This window comes from Diorhabda carinulata, chromosome 1, assembly GCF_026250575.1.
Source record: "Diorhabda carinulata isolate Delta chromosome 1, icDioCari1.1, whole genome shotgun sequence".
In the NCBI taxonomy this organism is placed as follows: Eukaryota; Metazoa; Arthropoda; class Insecta; order Coleoptera; family Chrysomelidae; genus Diorhabda; species Diorhabda carinulata.
The window spans coordinates 27,321,747-27,337,058 of record NC_079460.1 but is presented as its reverse complement, the minus strand read 5'-3'; the positions used below and the strand labels follow the sequence as shown (position 1 = coordinate 27,337,058).

At 30.8% G+C, this 15,312-nt stretch overlaps 1 protein-coding gene across 1 annotated transcript in view; it reads right to left on the bottom strand.

Annotated features, from left to right (window-relative positions):
• Positions 1-15,312, bottom strand: part of LOC130901518 (uncharacterized) — a 136,176-nt gene that overhangs the window by 52,405 nt on the left and 68,459 nt on the right. Inside the window, exons 32-36 of the mRNA XM_057812967.1 lie at positions 14,084-14,282; positions 13,641-13,840; positions 11,317-11,466; positions 6,504-6,678; positions 4,634-4,837 (exon numbers count right to left, since the gene is read on the bottom strand). Coding sequence (XP_057668950.1) covers positions 4,634-4,837; positions 6,504-6,678; positions 11,317-11,466; positions 13,641-13,840; positions 14,084-14,282 — 928 coding nt within the window. The remainder of the gene's footprint in view (positions 1-4,633; positions 4,838-6,503; positions 6,679-11,316; positions 11,467-13,640; positions 13,841-14,083; positions 14,283-15,312) is intronic.

The window sequence follows — 15,312 nt, the reverse complement described above, 5'->3', positions numbered from 1 at the left end:
AAGAGTTTCAATAAATATAGCTTTGATTAGTTTAATGTAAAGAGGAAAGGAAAGTAAAGTAAGTAAAGGAAAAATGATTATATGTCTCTTTCGGAAAATTGATTCGTTTGAAAACCGAAACGAAGAAATATTCATGTCAAGTTTGATTGAGACAGTTTTATTGAGATCTTCCATGATCAATTGTGCTATAATAGTTAATATGGATGCCCCTATAGCACATCCATCATATTTTTCTGCGAGTAGATCATAATGTAATAAAATTTTATTAAAAAAGTCAATTCAACAAAAACATATAAGAAATCTAAAAAGAAATTTATAATTTTCATATTTTTAAGTTATATTTTGAACATATTTGCAATTGAGGAGCACTTAGTTATTCGGAATACGTATACAAATGCTACATTCCCCTACAGATGCACCAAATTGTGGAGAGAATTTTTCTGCGTATAGTGCAAAGAAGTAAAATCGAATATTTTTTTATATGGTTGAAATGAGCATTTCATGAGAAAGGTAAAGTCGATTTTATTGAGCACAAAGCGTACATTACCTTTATCTACGGCTCTTAAGAACAAATGATAGAGAAAGAAAGAACAAAATAATAGAAAATTAAAAGCAGTTCTCAAACTTTGGAGTGTGGAAGTAGGCTGTAACTGTTAGTATGAGAGAACTTGAAGTAGTCTAGCTATAGATTACGCCAACAAAAGATTTCATAGGGGATACTGATTTATTGAGCTTTACGCTGTCACTTTATAGCCTCGGAAATATCAACGGTCACGTAACAATTTTTTTGGTGAAGTGATACATTTGTACAACTTTTTCAAGAATATCAATGGTAAAATTCACTATATAAGATTATCTGGACGAGAAATCAAAAGTACTTCAATTTGTGAACATATTTCGTGTTTCCATTACTGTTTATGAATGTTAGGAAATATCAACCTAAAAACTGCCACTAGTGAGGATATCAAAACGAATGTGCTACTATCTGTTCCAGTGAATCTCAATATTTATACCAGGCAGATATTGATATTTGAAACAGTTAGCTGTCAGTGACACGCATTCTTAAAATCGATCGACAGGTCATTTTTCAAAAATAAAAGTGGTAAACATTTACATAAATAAAATAAAATCCATTTAATATGATTAGAAAAAAGACTTTAAAAGCTCAATGCGTTTAGTATCTCTTATTTTCATTAAAATAATCCTGAAGAATGCCATTGACTTAATCAAAAGTAGCCAGCCGGTAAAATTCGAAAAAATCAAGTTTATCATCAAATTTTAATGATAATGAACATACCCTCATATAATCTAAATTTTTGGTTAATTAAGACTAAAACTGATTGTTCATCCCATGTTAATGTTAATTTATTTGAAACTGTCTTGCGGATCCGCTGTCATATAACGCTTTAATCTTCTCATTTCGAAACTATCTTCCATTAGTTGGTTGGCCAGCACATTAGGATGCACTTTCACATATCTTTTTTACTATATTCCTAAATCTATTCCTTTATTAGTGGAATATTAAAATAGTTAACAATTTCGTCGTTTGGAGTATAGAACTGGGACTTATTGACTCTTATTCGAAGCACTTTTGAAATCTTTCCAAAATTGCTAGATTTGAGTTGCTAGTATTACCCCCACAATTGGAGACCGTATTTCCAGACAAGCTTCAATACTACTTTGTATAATAACACTTTGTTGAATATAGATAACTGGGATCTTCTGCCAACTATCCAGTATAATTTATGTAATTTTAGACCAAGTAGACCAAGAAAAAACTTTGGATAGCTTTCCACGTCTTTTCTTTTCAATTTTTTCCCATAGAGTGGTCAGTAATGTCGAATAGTAATCTCCAGTTATTGTTCTACCCTTATCCAAAAAATCAATAATGATAACTCCATGGCAATCCCAAAAAACTGAAGTGAAAACTTTTTCAGCAGATTTTTGGACACGAAACTTCTTAGGTCTTGGAGAACCAGGGTGTCGCCTTTCCATCGATTGTTGCTTTGTTTCAGGATCGTAGAAATGTACCCAAGTCTCATCCATAGTAACAATTCGGTTTAAGAAGTCTACATCGTTTTTGAATCGAGCACAGATCGAACGCGATGCTTCTACCCTTGCACGTTTTTGGTCAACATTCAAACATTTGGGGATCCATTTTGCAGCGTGAACTATATAATAAACGCGTTCGTATGAAATATTCAGTGCTTCAAATATCCGTTTTAGCCCTATTGGACGGTCTGATAAAATCATGTCATGAACTGCATCGATATCTTCGGAGACTGACACAGAAACTGGCCTTTCCGATCGGTCATCATCTTCAATGGAAAATTTACCTCTTCTGAAGCTTGCAGTTTAATTTTTCACGCATACGCATACGAAAGACATTGATCACCAAGGGTATTAAGCAAATTTGGTGGACATCTTTTTTCTCTTAATTTATTGCGTAGCTCTGGTTTACTTTTTTGACGTCACACTTTACACTGACACTTCTAATGAGTTATTGTTCGTTGCTATTGTAACGCAATATTTTGTTTATGCATGGAACTGGTCTAGGCTAATTAGATATCTATACATCCTCGTATAATCAAAAAGTTGCTTGTTCATTTGTCGACCTTTCTACGTATTCTAATACGTTGCAAAGGATGACTGAGCGTGTTGAAGTAGAAGAATTTCAGCAGTATACTTCTCTTAATAGTTTTCTAACGATTCTTTTATAGAAATGCATTTTCACTTTGCAAAAATCCAAAATCGTTCTTTACCGTGCTGAATAACTGAAATGAAATTTATATGCCATATTATTTCATAAACCTATTTAATAACATACTTCTCTCTTTTCGTACTTTCGCTGCTATTCATTTTCAGAAGGATAGTATAATTTATGTATACATGTCATATTTTATATATTAAACGAATGTTCATGTTATTTAAGAATCAAATAGTTTTTCATTTTGTCCACTATTTGATTTATGCCCTTCTTAATCATTTTTCAATTCTTTTTTCGCGCCTTTCTCTAGTCAGAGTAGTTTTTTAATTAATTTCTTAGACCTTTTGATATGTTTTCCAATTGTTCTGGATTTTAGGTCTCTTCTGATTTAAAATTAGTCTCAATTATAATTTTTTAAAGATGAAAATTTGACGTCTTATTATGATATTGACACTGACAATTTATGTATTTATATTTCTCAAAAGATCACCTACATCATCAATATCAAAATAAGAATAAAATCAAAAGAGAAATTTGTTTTAACAAGAAAGATTAATTTTTCCCTAGTTTATACATCCCAAATACGTAGCAGTAATCAATTAAATTATTTGTTATTGTATTAGAAGCTACAAAATATAGCTATAAGTTTAAATTCTTGGATCTTTTTTATCATTTATAGCTTTTTCGTTCTCATGAATGTAAACCATTTCGAAAAATTCTCTTTTACGTGTATTAGTTTCCATTCCAAGAATTTTTGAAACTCTATGATTGGATTAATGTTTTTTTGATATTCTATGGTTCGTTAATGCAGTTCTATTTTTTTATCGTATTTATGACCTTTTAATCAATTTTCAAAATACTGAGATGACATGGTAGTTTTGATATGTTCTTTTTTCGAATTGTTCCACTACTCTTTCCTATTGGTATTTATTTATTCATTCAACGAACGATCTCTTTTTTGAAATATTCATTTATTGTGAGTTCAGGTCCAAGATTGTTGTGTATTCGGCAGTTTAGAAATACTTAATACATTTCTCAAAATTTTAATAGATTTTCAGGACTATTTAATCATAAATAGAACTCACTCGAATTATCACTCATTTTGATGAAGCTACTTTGAGGAGTAGGTATAATAAAATGAACATTTGCCTCTTTTGATTCGCAAGGTTCTTCGACTAGTATGTATATTATGACATTTTCGCAGATAACATACACTGCATCTGAATATCCGATACCTGCGAAGTTTTCATATTAGCGTAAATTCAATCTTCTGTATACTCGTACGTTTCGAGTTTCCTCCTTTCTAAATTTCATATAATTCCAACTTAATGACTATTTCGACCAATAGGATAAATTATTTCTGTTACTGTAGACATTCATAAAAAATCTCTAAACACGTCAACTTTAAATTATAAATTGCAATTTTTTAAAATAAAATGTAATTCCTTCCCTTAAAATGTGAAATCTCAAGTTTTTATATAGAAAGAGAGTATTAGATGAATTCCTTGTAAGATCTTTTCATTCCCTATCCCAGGATAACTGCAATTATGTACTTGCCAAAGTTGTAATTATTCAAACTGTGTAAAAATAAATATCAGTCAAGTCGACATTCAAAATGCTCACTCATAACATCTCAGTTGTATTTGAGTGTATAGTAACAAGTTTAGTTAATTACATTTTCAGTTTGAATTTATAATTTGAATCAAATTTAACGTGATCCGGCGTTTTCTATGATAGTAACGGCAATAGTTAATTTATAATTGGTTTTTCCACATTCAATAATTTCTGTAAATATTATGTTATTGTGTCGACTATGTTCTTGAATACACATCTTGTAACAAATATACTATTTAATAGGAACTCATTGATGTAAAGAAAGCTCACAATTAATTCCCAAGATCAATGAGGAATTTTGTAGAAACTCACCCTGGTTGAATCATCTGGCATTCCATAATCATGTTTGTGAATATAATCCGCACCAACTGGCATGAGGCTATTTTGGAGTTCCACGTGGACTATATCCTTATCCTTACCCGCTTGTGATTCTGCAAACCGGTTATATTTTCCCTCCAGGACTTTTTCTCCATTATAATTGAGTGTTGCCTGGCCAAAGCTGGTTTTTGGTTTTTCCTAGTAACAAAACAAAAAGATAATAGGGTTTGGTCGGCTATTTCCCTGATGTTATCGATTATTAGAGTTTTAAAACCAAAACGAAAAAACCAAAAGATAAGCGATAAATATAACTAAACGTGAAAAGAATTTATTCCATTTTGTTAGATATATGAACATATAATAATAATATTTTAGGAAACATTGTTAATTATGAAGGTTATGAAAGAATGACTCATCTATATTGACTTTCACAAAAGCCTTATATACATGATTTAAATGGAATTAAGTTTCAAAACTTGCTAGTTATGTAAGCAAACGAATGAATAGTCTTCCAATGACAATATTTGTACTTTCTAATCTAACTATCCTTTTGTTCTCTAAGAAGCAGAGAGAAACATTTTCATTCTAATTACTTGATTACTAGTGGAGTATTTTCTTGATGTATTTTACTAATAGTCAATGTATTCAACTAAAAATTAGCTTCACTTATGAAAGCATCATTGATGACACAACTCAATCTACGAGGGCCATCCCTTTGCCCTGCACCTGTCTTATTCATAAATAAAAACAATTATCTATAATCTTCAACTATATGTCTGGTGGTAAATAAAACCATCAACGCCGACAAAATTGAAGATATAACTTTCATCAGGAAAATTGCAAACGGGTAGGCTTTGATATATATATGTATGTGTGTGTTTTCATAATGGATATTTTAAAATGTAAAATAACCAAACGAAAGATTTTTACGATCCGTATACATTCAAAATGGAGCGACATTTTATATGGACGTGCGTCAAAATGGAAATGCATCTTTAGTGTTGAATAAGTTGAAATCATATTTACTACTATTACTACTACAACAGCACTCAGAATTAGACTGTCTGTGTTTAGTATGAATACCACCAATAGTTCTAGAAATTTCATTTCAGTGAAAGCTAAACGCAATCTATTTATCGATCGGAGTATCAAGTCTCAACGTTAATATGATCAAAAGAAATTTAATTTGTACGAAGTTGTAACAAAAAGAACAAGTAGTGATATCATTACCACATGAATTTAACGCGCAAAGACTATGAATTGATATTGGCAAACGTAAAATCGGAATTTTCAAAATATAATAAAAATCCAAGTTATAAAAAATGTGATCAAATATGGCAGGAAACCACAGAGAGCTGAAAATATTGTGTCGAATAAGCTATAAGAAGCAATGAGTATGTGGTTTTACATTGTTACAATTATGAGTCTCCTCAAGGATTACTTATACAAAACCATTTTTATATGTGTTGTGACCCATCAAAATTTTATTTAGTTTGTGCAAACTTTATTCACGCTCACGCCTGGCACACTATTCAAATAGAACGCCCTTGTTCGTAATCTTGATTTTACTTATGCATATTGTCGGTTAATTAACTATTTTTCTGATAATCAATACATATTACTTCTATTTTCGATGCCACTTTTAGGGTTTCGCAATTATAGATGGAAGAACTATATCTTCTTAAAGGCTCAATCTCATAAGATATTCACGATGATGACCTTAAAACTACTCATGATATTTTAAATTGTTCATTGAACATTAAAATTATTACCTTATAACGTTAATTGATTCGTTACTCTAGGATAATGTTAATTAGGTTAGCCAAACGCGCAGTCTCTTCGAAATCAGGATAGAGATACTTACGTTGTAATCATAGTCAATCACCGCAATATGTCTGGTAGTTAAGGGTATCTCGACAATTAATATACCCTTCGTGTTACGATCCAACAAAGTAGGCCCTGTTTTGATGTCACACTTGCTGTCTAAAAGTGCATTATCATCATCCCAAAATATTTTTAAATATCGATTGTAAACCATGCTGAAATAGAACAGTATATTATATATGATTTAATAAGTTGTAATAAAATTCTGTTTCAATCTTCTTCATATCTTGAAAAAATCAGGTAATATCTTTTGAACTGGAAATGTCATTAACAATATTTTCCAAGTACGCAATTGAATAATTGATTTGTGCAACAACAACAACAAATTATAAAGTATCAATAGAAATTCACGAAAATCAGATCTTCGTTAAACTGAAATAAAGGATACAGCTGTATAATCTACAAAAAGAACCAATAATAAGTACATATTTCGAAGGAATAATAATAAGATAGCTGGAATATATTGAGATTATGCATAATGAGATAAAACCGAAGATGATAAACGATCGGTAAATAGAGAAGAAGAAGACGAAAAGAAAAGACTTGATAATGCAATACAGAATCTGCAAAATAGAAGTACTCCAAAAAATAGATTGTAAATATACAGTTTCCAAGTTTTTTATCTAAATATGCCAAAAGAAGTATGTGTAACTCCTGAATTATGGGTACTTCTTGGAAATCTGAAGTTTTCAAGATACGTATTTAATGTAACTAATCACCATTGATATACGTTTCCAACATTTTCTAATTTCGTCAAATCAAAAACAATTCGTGAAATTGAATTTGCTTGTTGTATGTAGAAAAACGAGCGTTTCTTAATATTTAATTGTGTACATATCAGATTCAAAACAGATTTGGTCAAACTTAGTGCCTTCCGCACTAGCGGGGCTACCTTCTATAATTAAGACGCTTTCACTACCTTGAACTAAAAAAAATTTCCTAATCGATCACCGAAGAAGTTTTAAAAATTCACTAAAAATATATTTTATACTGATATTAAACTGGCTTCAGTGTCGGTTATGCAACTACTTCAAATCATATGAAGCTCCTTCCGATTAACTTCAGATTGTTATATTTATACTGGGGAACTTGGCAGCATCTTTTTCATTTTAAGAGTAAGAGATGTAGGAGAAAATCAGAAGACGTCGGAGTAGCCAGACTAATCTTATACATGGTCATTAGATAATATGACCGTCAAGGAAATACTCATCGATTGCAAACATTTTTCACTACGTGCCACAAGAATAAAGTCTATTTCTGTGAAATTCACTTTGATATACGTCTAATGGTTTGAGTAAAAATAGAAGATATAGTTACTTGATTTAATAGGTCGTCGCTAATAGAGAGAATATTTTAGTTAAAAGAGTCTATAGTTTTGTATCTTACTAAAATTAACGAGATTAATTAAAAATTTACAAAGAAAACAAAGATTTCAAAGAGTGAGATGAAAAAAGGTTTAATAAATTCCACTATACATATAGAATCACCATGTAAAAATATCAATACATGTGGTGTAATTAATCATTTATAGCAACCACAATAGCTGACGATATAATCAATGTTTTTGATATTATCTGGGAAAATGTATTTCGAAAAGTAAAGTGGTGTAATTTATTGGAATTTTAGAATAAAAAAACACATCAAAAGTCATTAATATTCATTGGCGATTCGTGAAAATTAATTAGCATTTTTTGTGATTGTTTTAGTTAAAAATCGTAACATAAAAATTGAGAAGATTATACAGGCTAATATGAATCAATTAGATAAACATTTTGTATCAGTAGCTCCTGTGAATATATTTGCAATTTATAGAAAATTGCTAAAACAGGTTAATAGAAATTTAATTAAAGCTGGATAAATACAAACTTATACCAAGGTTCTTGTGAAGTAGTGAACGAACCACAGTTACAATTCAATTGTGAAAAAGCATAAATCAATACTGTAAAATATAAGTATTTTGTAAAGAGAAGTGGATAATTCTATGCCGAAATAAATAAACTGTGAGACACTTGATTTTGGGGAAATATATGAAATATGCAACAGCGACAAAATATAATGAGCCCTAAATAAGCAAATTAAACCCACGACATTCGAACAAGTTATCAAAGTGCTGTGATACATTCAATAAATCTATAAATTGGAATTTATTCAAAATAAATTATGAACTTGTAGTAATATTATATTAATCCAATAGCAACAAAGTTCTTCGCAATTAATAGTTGATTGGTTGCTTTCATGGATTCGATAACGAATATATTTCCATAGAGAAACTCAATAGGGTACTACACAAACTATGCTTAAATATTGGACAATGACTAACGAATCTATTTGGATCAAAGAGGACTATTTGTCATAATTTTACTTGTCCATATACCAAAAAGGTATTTTGCAATATATCGCTATTGTTAAGAAAATGTAGAGTACAGACTCAATAGATGAAGTTCTAAATTTAACTGATATTTTCCTACACAAATTAGTGGTGTAATTCAATTCATTATTATATTATAAAATACGATCTTCCATAAATTATCAAGGTACACAAAGATTACGAGAGAGAAAGGAATAAATATATGCTTGCTTGGGTACTAGAAATACAGGCTTCTAGTTTAATCCACAACGAAGTTATAGGGGGTCGAAAATAACCTGAACTGCTTTCTCAGATAACTTTGTATTGAAATATTGTATATCTAAGCCGTATCATATATAAATCAAAGATTTTTCCAATTTTATAGTAGCATACTATCAAAGAGAATCCTAAATTGTGTTTTCATCGCTATAAAATTCCAAACGGTTTTTCAAAGTGCTCTAAGAGTCGAAAAATGCAGTAACGTATATACGATTGAAAACATACAAGTAGAGCGTGTTAATTAACGCTATTCCTCAAAATCCTGATCATGATAATCGAATAGATTGATCAAGTAATTGTATCATAATCGGCCCTTGACAAGTAGGTAAAAATAAAAATTTTGTTACCTACAAAAGCTTCAGTGTTTGGTTAGGTTAGGTTGGGTTAGCTTAGGTGTGACAGCGGTCAATAGCTTCCTTTTAATGGAAACTATCCAAAATATTAAGCAAGGACATGCTTATCATCTGTAAAATATACGATAAGGATGACTTATCGTTGCATGACAAGGCAGATTTACATTATTTAATTCAACCCTTTGTATACTTTATTCTATTGACGAGTATACAGGGTGAGCCGGGAGTGTATTATACACGTGAAAATAATGTAAAAAAACTCATATGTTCTCATCCGATTTTCATTTGTTTTCAAGTTATGGAGTAATTAAAAATGTTCATCTAGATTTCCACATATATCTGAATTTTAACATTATCAAAGTATGCCATGTTCGAGACTCAGGGTACAGTGAACAGTAACTGAACGTTTAATTTCGAATTTATGTGATTGTTAGTGTTGCAAAATGCCAGATACTTATTCAAATTTAGAATATGCAAATATGGTATTTGATTATGGTTTCTGTAATGGAAATGCTACAGCTGCTGCTGAAGAATATCGTCAACGTTTTCCACACCAAAGATTTCCTGATTAAAACATATTTATTAGAGATTTTAACAAATTGTGCGAGACTGATAAGCTTCCCAGAGATAACGTATCATCTGAACGCGCTACTCGACAAGGTTTGGTAGAAGTGAAAAATATTCTGCATCTAGTAGAAGAAGATGCAACTACTATCTCACGGAGAATTGCCACTCAATTGGGAAATCCACAAAAAAGGGTGATAAACACACTCCACAAACAAGGCTTATATTCTTATCACGTACAGAGAGTACAGCACCTACAACCAGAGGATTACGCTAACCGTATGGAGATTTATCGGTGGATAAATAATAATCATCGTGTTGTATCGAGTATACTCTTTACGTATGAAGCTACATTTACCCGTGATGGCATTAATAATACTCGTAACTATCATGTATTGTCGTACGAAAATCCCCACGCAACAGTCGAAAGAAATTTTCAACATCGGTTTTCTGAAAACGTGTGGTGTGGTATGGTTGATAATTATTTAATTGGCCCTTTCATTTTGGAGAATCGTCTCACAGGAGACAACTACCTAAATTTTTTACAAAATGAATTATAAGACCTACTAGAGGATGCTCCTGTAAATATTAGAATGCATATGTACTATCAGCACGATGGAGCTGTCAGGTCAAGCAACATTTGTACGAACGTTTTCCAGGGCGTTGGATTGGTCGTGGAGGTCCCATTAATTGACCTGCAAGATATCCAGATCTCACACCACTAGATTTTTGTTTATGGGGCTGGATGAGAAATGAAATCCACAAAATATAAGTGGACACACGGGATGCACTAATTAGACGAATTGAGAATAATGCAGCCCATTTTAAAGAAGAAAGAAATGAATCAATTGAGAGAGCAACAAATGCTCTTCAATCTCTTCAAATTCATAGGGTGTTTCTTTGAAAAAAAAAGTATGTTTGCTTCGTTACTTGTCTATGAGCCATCTTGATGCTATCAGCATATTGTCCAGATAAGTATCATGCTATTTTCTACAATTTTTTCGATAGCTTCCTTAAATATTTTCCATTATAACGGAGCTACCAACCGTTGTCCCACTAAGAACTATTCCTGTAGATACAAACAAACAAAAAAAAACAAGATAAAACAATATTATTTGCGAATTATTTCATCAATCCGATCAAATCATTTCAGTTTAAGTCGAAGAAATTTTCCTAAAATTAATATGTTAACCGACATTCTGCAGAACATATCTGAATTATAGGAATAGATTAATATATAATATACTCACGCATTGGATTCTGTCCTGAAATACGCTCCAGTATTGTTCAATGACTTATGGGGAACAGTAATTCTGATCATTCCGTTCATATTGGCCAGTTCTTTGTAGTGTACTGTTGCAAATGCGACCGATCGATCATCAGGAAAAAATGCCTCACATCTGGAATAAAAGCCACATTATATTTCTTCATAGGTGCGAAATATTGTCTGATTACTTGTTAATTTCATTCAAAACAGCTTTTTAACTACAATTTTGAAATGCAATTTTTGCTCTTCATGGGACAGCAATAGAGAATAAAAAATATAGTCAACAGAGGTTGTTCGGAAATTCAAAAAACATAAAATTCCTTAAAAATTTAATCTTTTTGACAACATTTACGATTTTACGGCAGTGAATATTGAATTTATTTTTTTCAATAGTACAACTTGTATACTCTCACATTTTTGAGTTTTAAAACCATTTTTGAGCAAATATCAGTTCTTTCGTATTTCAGATGAAATTGACACAGCATAGTGAAATTTATAAATAAGGAATAATTGTTTGCTAATTTGTTAAAGTATGGAATATTGTTAAATGTATGAAATATATATTGATCTATATTTACATTCCACGTTTGATGCAAAATAATATCGTAAATTCGTTGCCATTTTCAATTATGTATTTTTGCATTCTTATATTATATACAAAATAACTAATTAAATAATCCAAAATGAAGTTAATGCAATCAAGTTATATTTTACTACAGTTGAATTCCAATTTTATTATTTTGCCAATAAAATATCAGAGTAAATAAATTAAAAATATGTATTTTCACAGACAATAAAACTACAACATAAAGTAATTTCTTCTTTTTCATCTCTATTGGACCATGATTTGTAAGTGTAGGATCATAAAACATACGCGTTTAGTTATTTTCAATTAAAATTTACTCCTCTTTTCCTCTCTTTCACTAAGCCGATTTATTCTGTCATACTCTGCAACGCAAAATCTCTTTTTGTAAAATGTAAATTTCTCGTATGTATTCTGAACAGCTATATTCATTCCTGTATCAAATTATTCATGTGACAGAATATTTTTTCAGGTCAAAATTTGCTTGTGGAAAGAGTGAAGTTATTTTATCAAATGTCATATATAAACCATCTTTATCTCATTGTTTTCAATTACAAAAGTGAAAATAAAACTAATATCGAATTTTTCAAAACTTATGTTATAAGTCATATGAAATTTCCGGGAGTATATATTTAAAAAACAAGTAAATAAACATCACTTCTCATCTACCTTCACAATAGTCTACATCAAAGTCTAGACAATGATTCTATCGTAGCTATCACGATTCAAAACAACTTAGATAATCCTCTAAAGTTAACCCGTTTCGGTTACAGCTTTCCTACGCTAGTGAGTTCTTTTGTATTGAAGAATGGAGTAGGAGCCAATTTCGGGACTATAGGCAGGATGCGGCCTCGACAGAATGCCTTTTTTACTAAAACCTTTTTCGATAGTTGCATTACACGAAATCTCAATATTAAGATATTCGGATTAATCAGTATAACATATTCTTCCACATCTGCATACCTTGTAAGTTGATACCACTCCAATAAGAAATATGTACATATTATTATTGGCAAATTCACAGGCTGTTGTATTCGGATGATATTGTCTTTCGTATGATTGACGAATGCGGCATCGATATCGTTCGAGTATAAACAAAAACCACCTCTTTTAATATTCGTACTCAACGATTCATATTCTTACGGCACCACTTCAGGACACCTGGCATGAGGTAGACTGCAGGCTGGATATCTTCCGAGGAGCTAACATTGATACCATCTACATATTGCTACGTCTTATAATGTACACATAAATGATCTCCATTTATATCAAGATTCTCATTTAACTTAAAAATGTACTTTTTTCTGTGAGCCTCCACTTGCCATTTAGATTAGATTTTATGTACTAGAGACTTTAAAAGTGGAATGAAAATAATAAATGTGGCTATCTTTAATTTTATTTTCATATAAAAATATGAAACCAATAGAGATATTGGTAACGACGAGCTATATCCTTCTACAAAGGTATAATTAGTAGTTGAAGTGTAAATTCACAACCACCTTTTTTAGCTTATTAATAAATGAAACTAAATTGATACAAACAAAATACACAAAAAACCATTATTTTCCAAAATTTTAAATTAACTACTTAAATAAAAATGGCCAAAAAAGCATATCATTTTAAAATGGAATTTCATGAGGACAACCAGAGCAACCGATAATTCATTAAGCAGCTCATTTCAAAAATAATACAAAAGAAAAATGTAATACACCATGTATGCTTACGTTAAATGATGGTCATCTAAATACAAATACGTAATATTCGCTACCAGTAGCTGCTTGTCAATGAACTTGGGGGTTTTTAATTTGTATATTAAGTCCAATGTTTTTTCGGATCTCTTTAGATTCGCAAAGTTATTGAATTTTTCTCCATTCCATTCTACTTCGATATTTCCTACTAAGTTCTGATTATCTTCGGTAGAAATCTGAGAAATAACAAGACCTTAGTCAGTTAATCAAAAGAGGCGGTTCTAGGTAGTTTAAAGAAGTGTAGCGACATTTATAAAACTTCATAACATACATTGTGAGTTATTAAGATAATTTATTGAATTTGATTCGATGATCTCATAGAAAATCACATTGAAAATTAATTCGAATAACTTTTTTATGTATGTATTGCATATTAATAATCGAAAGGGACAATTTTTAGTTTGTACTCATTTACTGACCTTTCCAGTTGAACCATACTTTTTTTGTGTGTAACTGGTTCTGTATTTGATAAAATAATCTATATTTGTGAAGTCATCCTTATAATCTACATTGGACCACATACTGTAGGTTTCTTTGTTTTCATCCGGAAGTTTAATATGTGTCTCTACAGCTTTATAATTTCCAGGTATGAGGATCATTGTAATATTTGTGCTGGCTCTGAAAAAAAAATATATTTTTAAAAAGAAAAAAATTCTTCAATATTGAAGCTTGTGATCATCATTTCTTATTTTTTCCAATCACTATAAACTCTTTAGGCTCGGTTGTTCTGTGTTATCTTCGTTACTGATTTTCCGTGCTGTGCCACTAAAGAACGGAACTCTTAATTAGAAACTATAAAACAGAAACTCATCCAGGTTTTTAAGAATAATTTCTCATTAAATAATAATTACTGCATATTCTTAATGTAATTGAGAATTAAATCTAGGACCTAGAGTTTAGGGTCTATCCAGTAAGTCACCAACCCTTTTTAGTTATTCATTGCCCCTATTGTAGGCTTTAGTACATAGTATAAGAAATCAGACAAAATCTGCCACACATGAAGAAATTGTATTGGATAGAGAGTGATATGGTGAAAATGAAAATCTACACTGCTCAGAGTATTCAAAAGAACACATAATTAAGACTTGATAATACATAGGTGAGACTATATATTTTGATATACAAGAAAACTTGTCAGTATTTTTAAAACAATAATTTAACTATGTTCAATGTAATCACCACTAACATCAATGCACTTTTGTAACCGCAGGATCCACAAGTTTGAAGCCAGTCGTATTTTGGAATGCTCTTGACCACATAAATATCTCTTCTGCTTAAATAATAAATAGACATCACCCACGGACAGAAACTTTAACTATCTGCTGTACAATGTGTACCGATTCATTATTGTTGTGCCATATTAACCCACGAATATTGACTGATACAACTACAGGTAATCATTTTGTGGTGTATCAGCATGCCGTAGTGATATATTGATATTCAATCTTAATTGTTTTTAATAAGCTACTAAGAAAGGTAACTGCGTACATAACGTTTTTACTTTGTCGCCATTGTTAGTGACCTTTGCGAATCCAAATGTATTTTCATAATCTGTACTATTTTAGAAAAAATACTGTGTCGAACATTATTAAACATGTCTAATATTTCTCGATCGACTCTTACGAGTAACACTCTTTATCAAATGAAA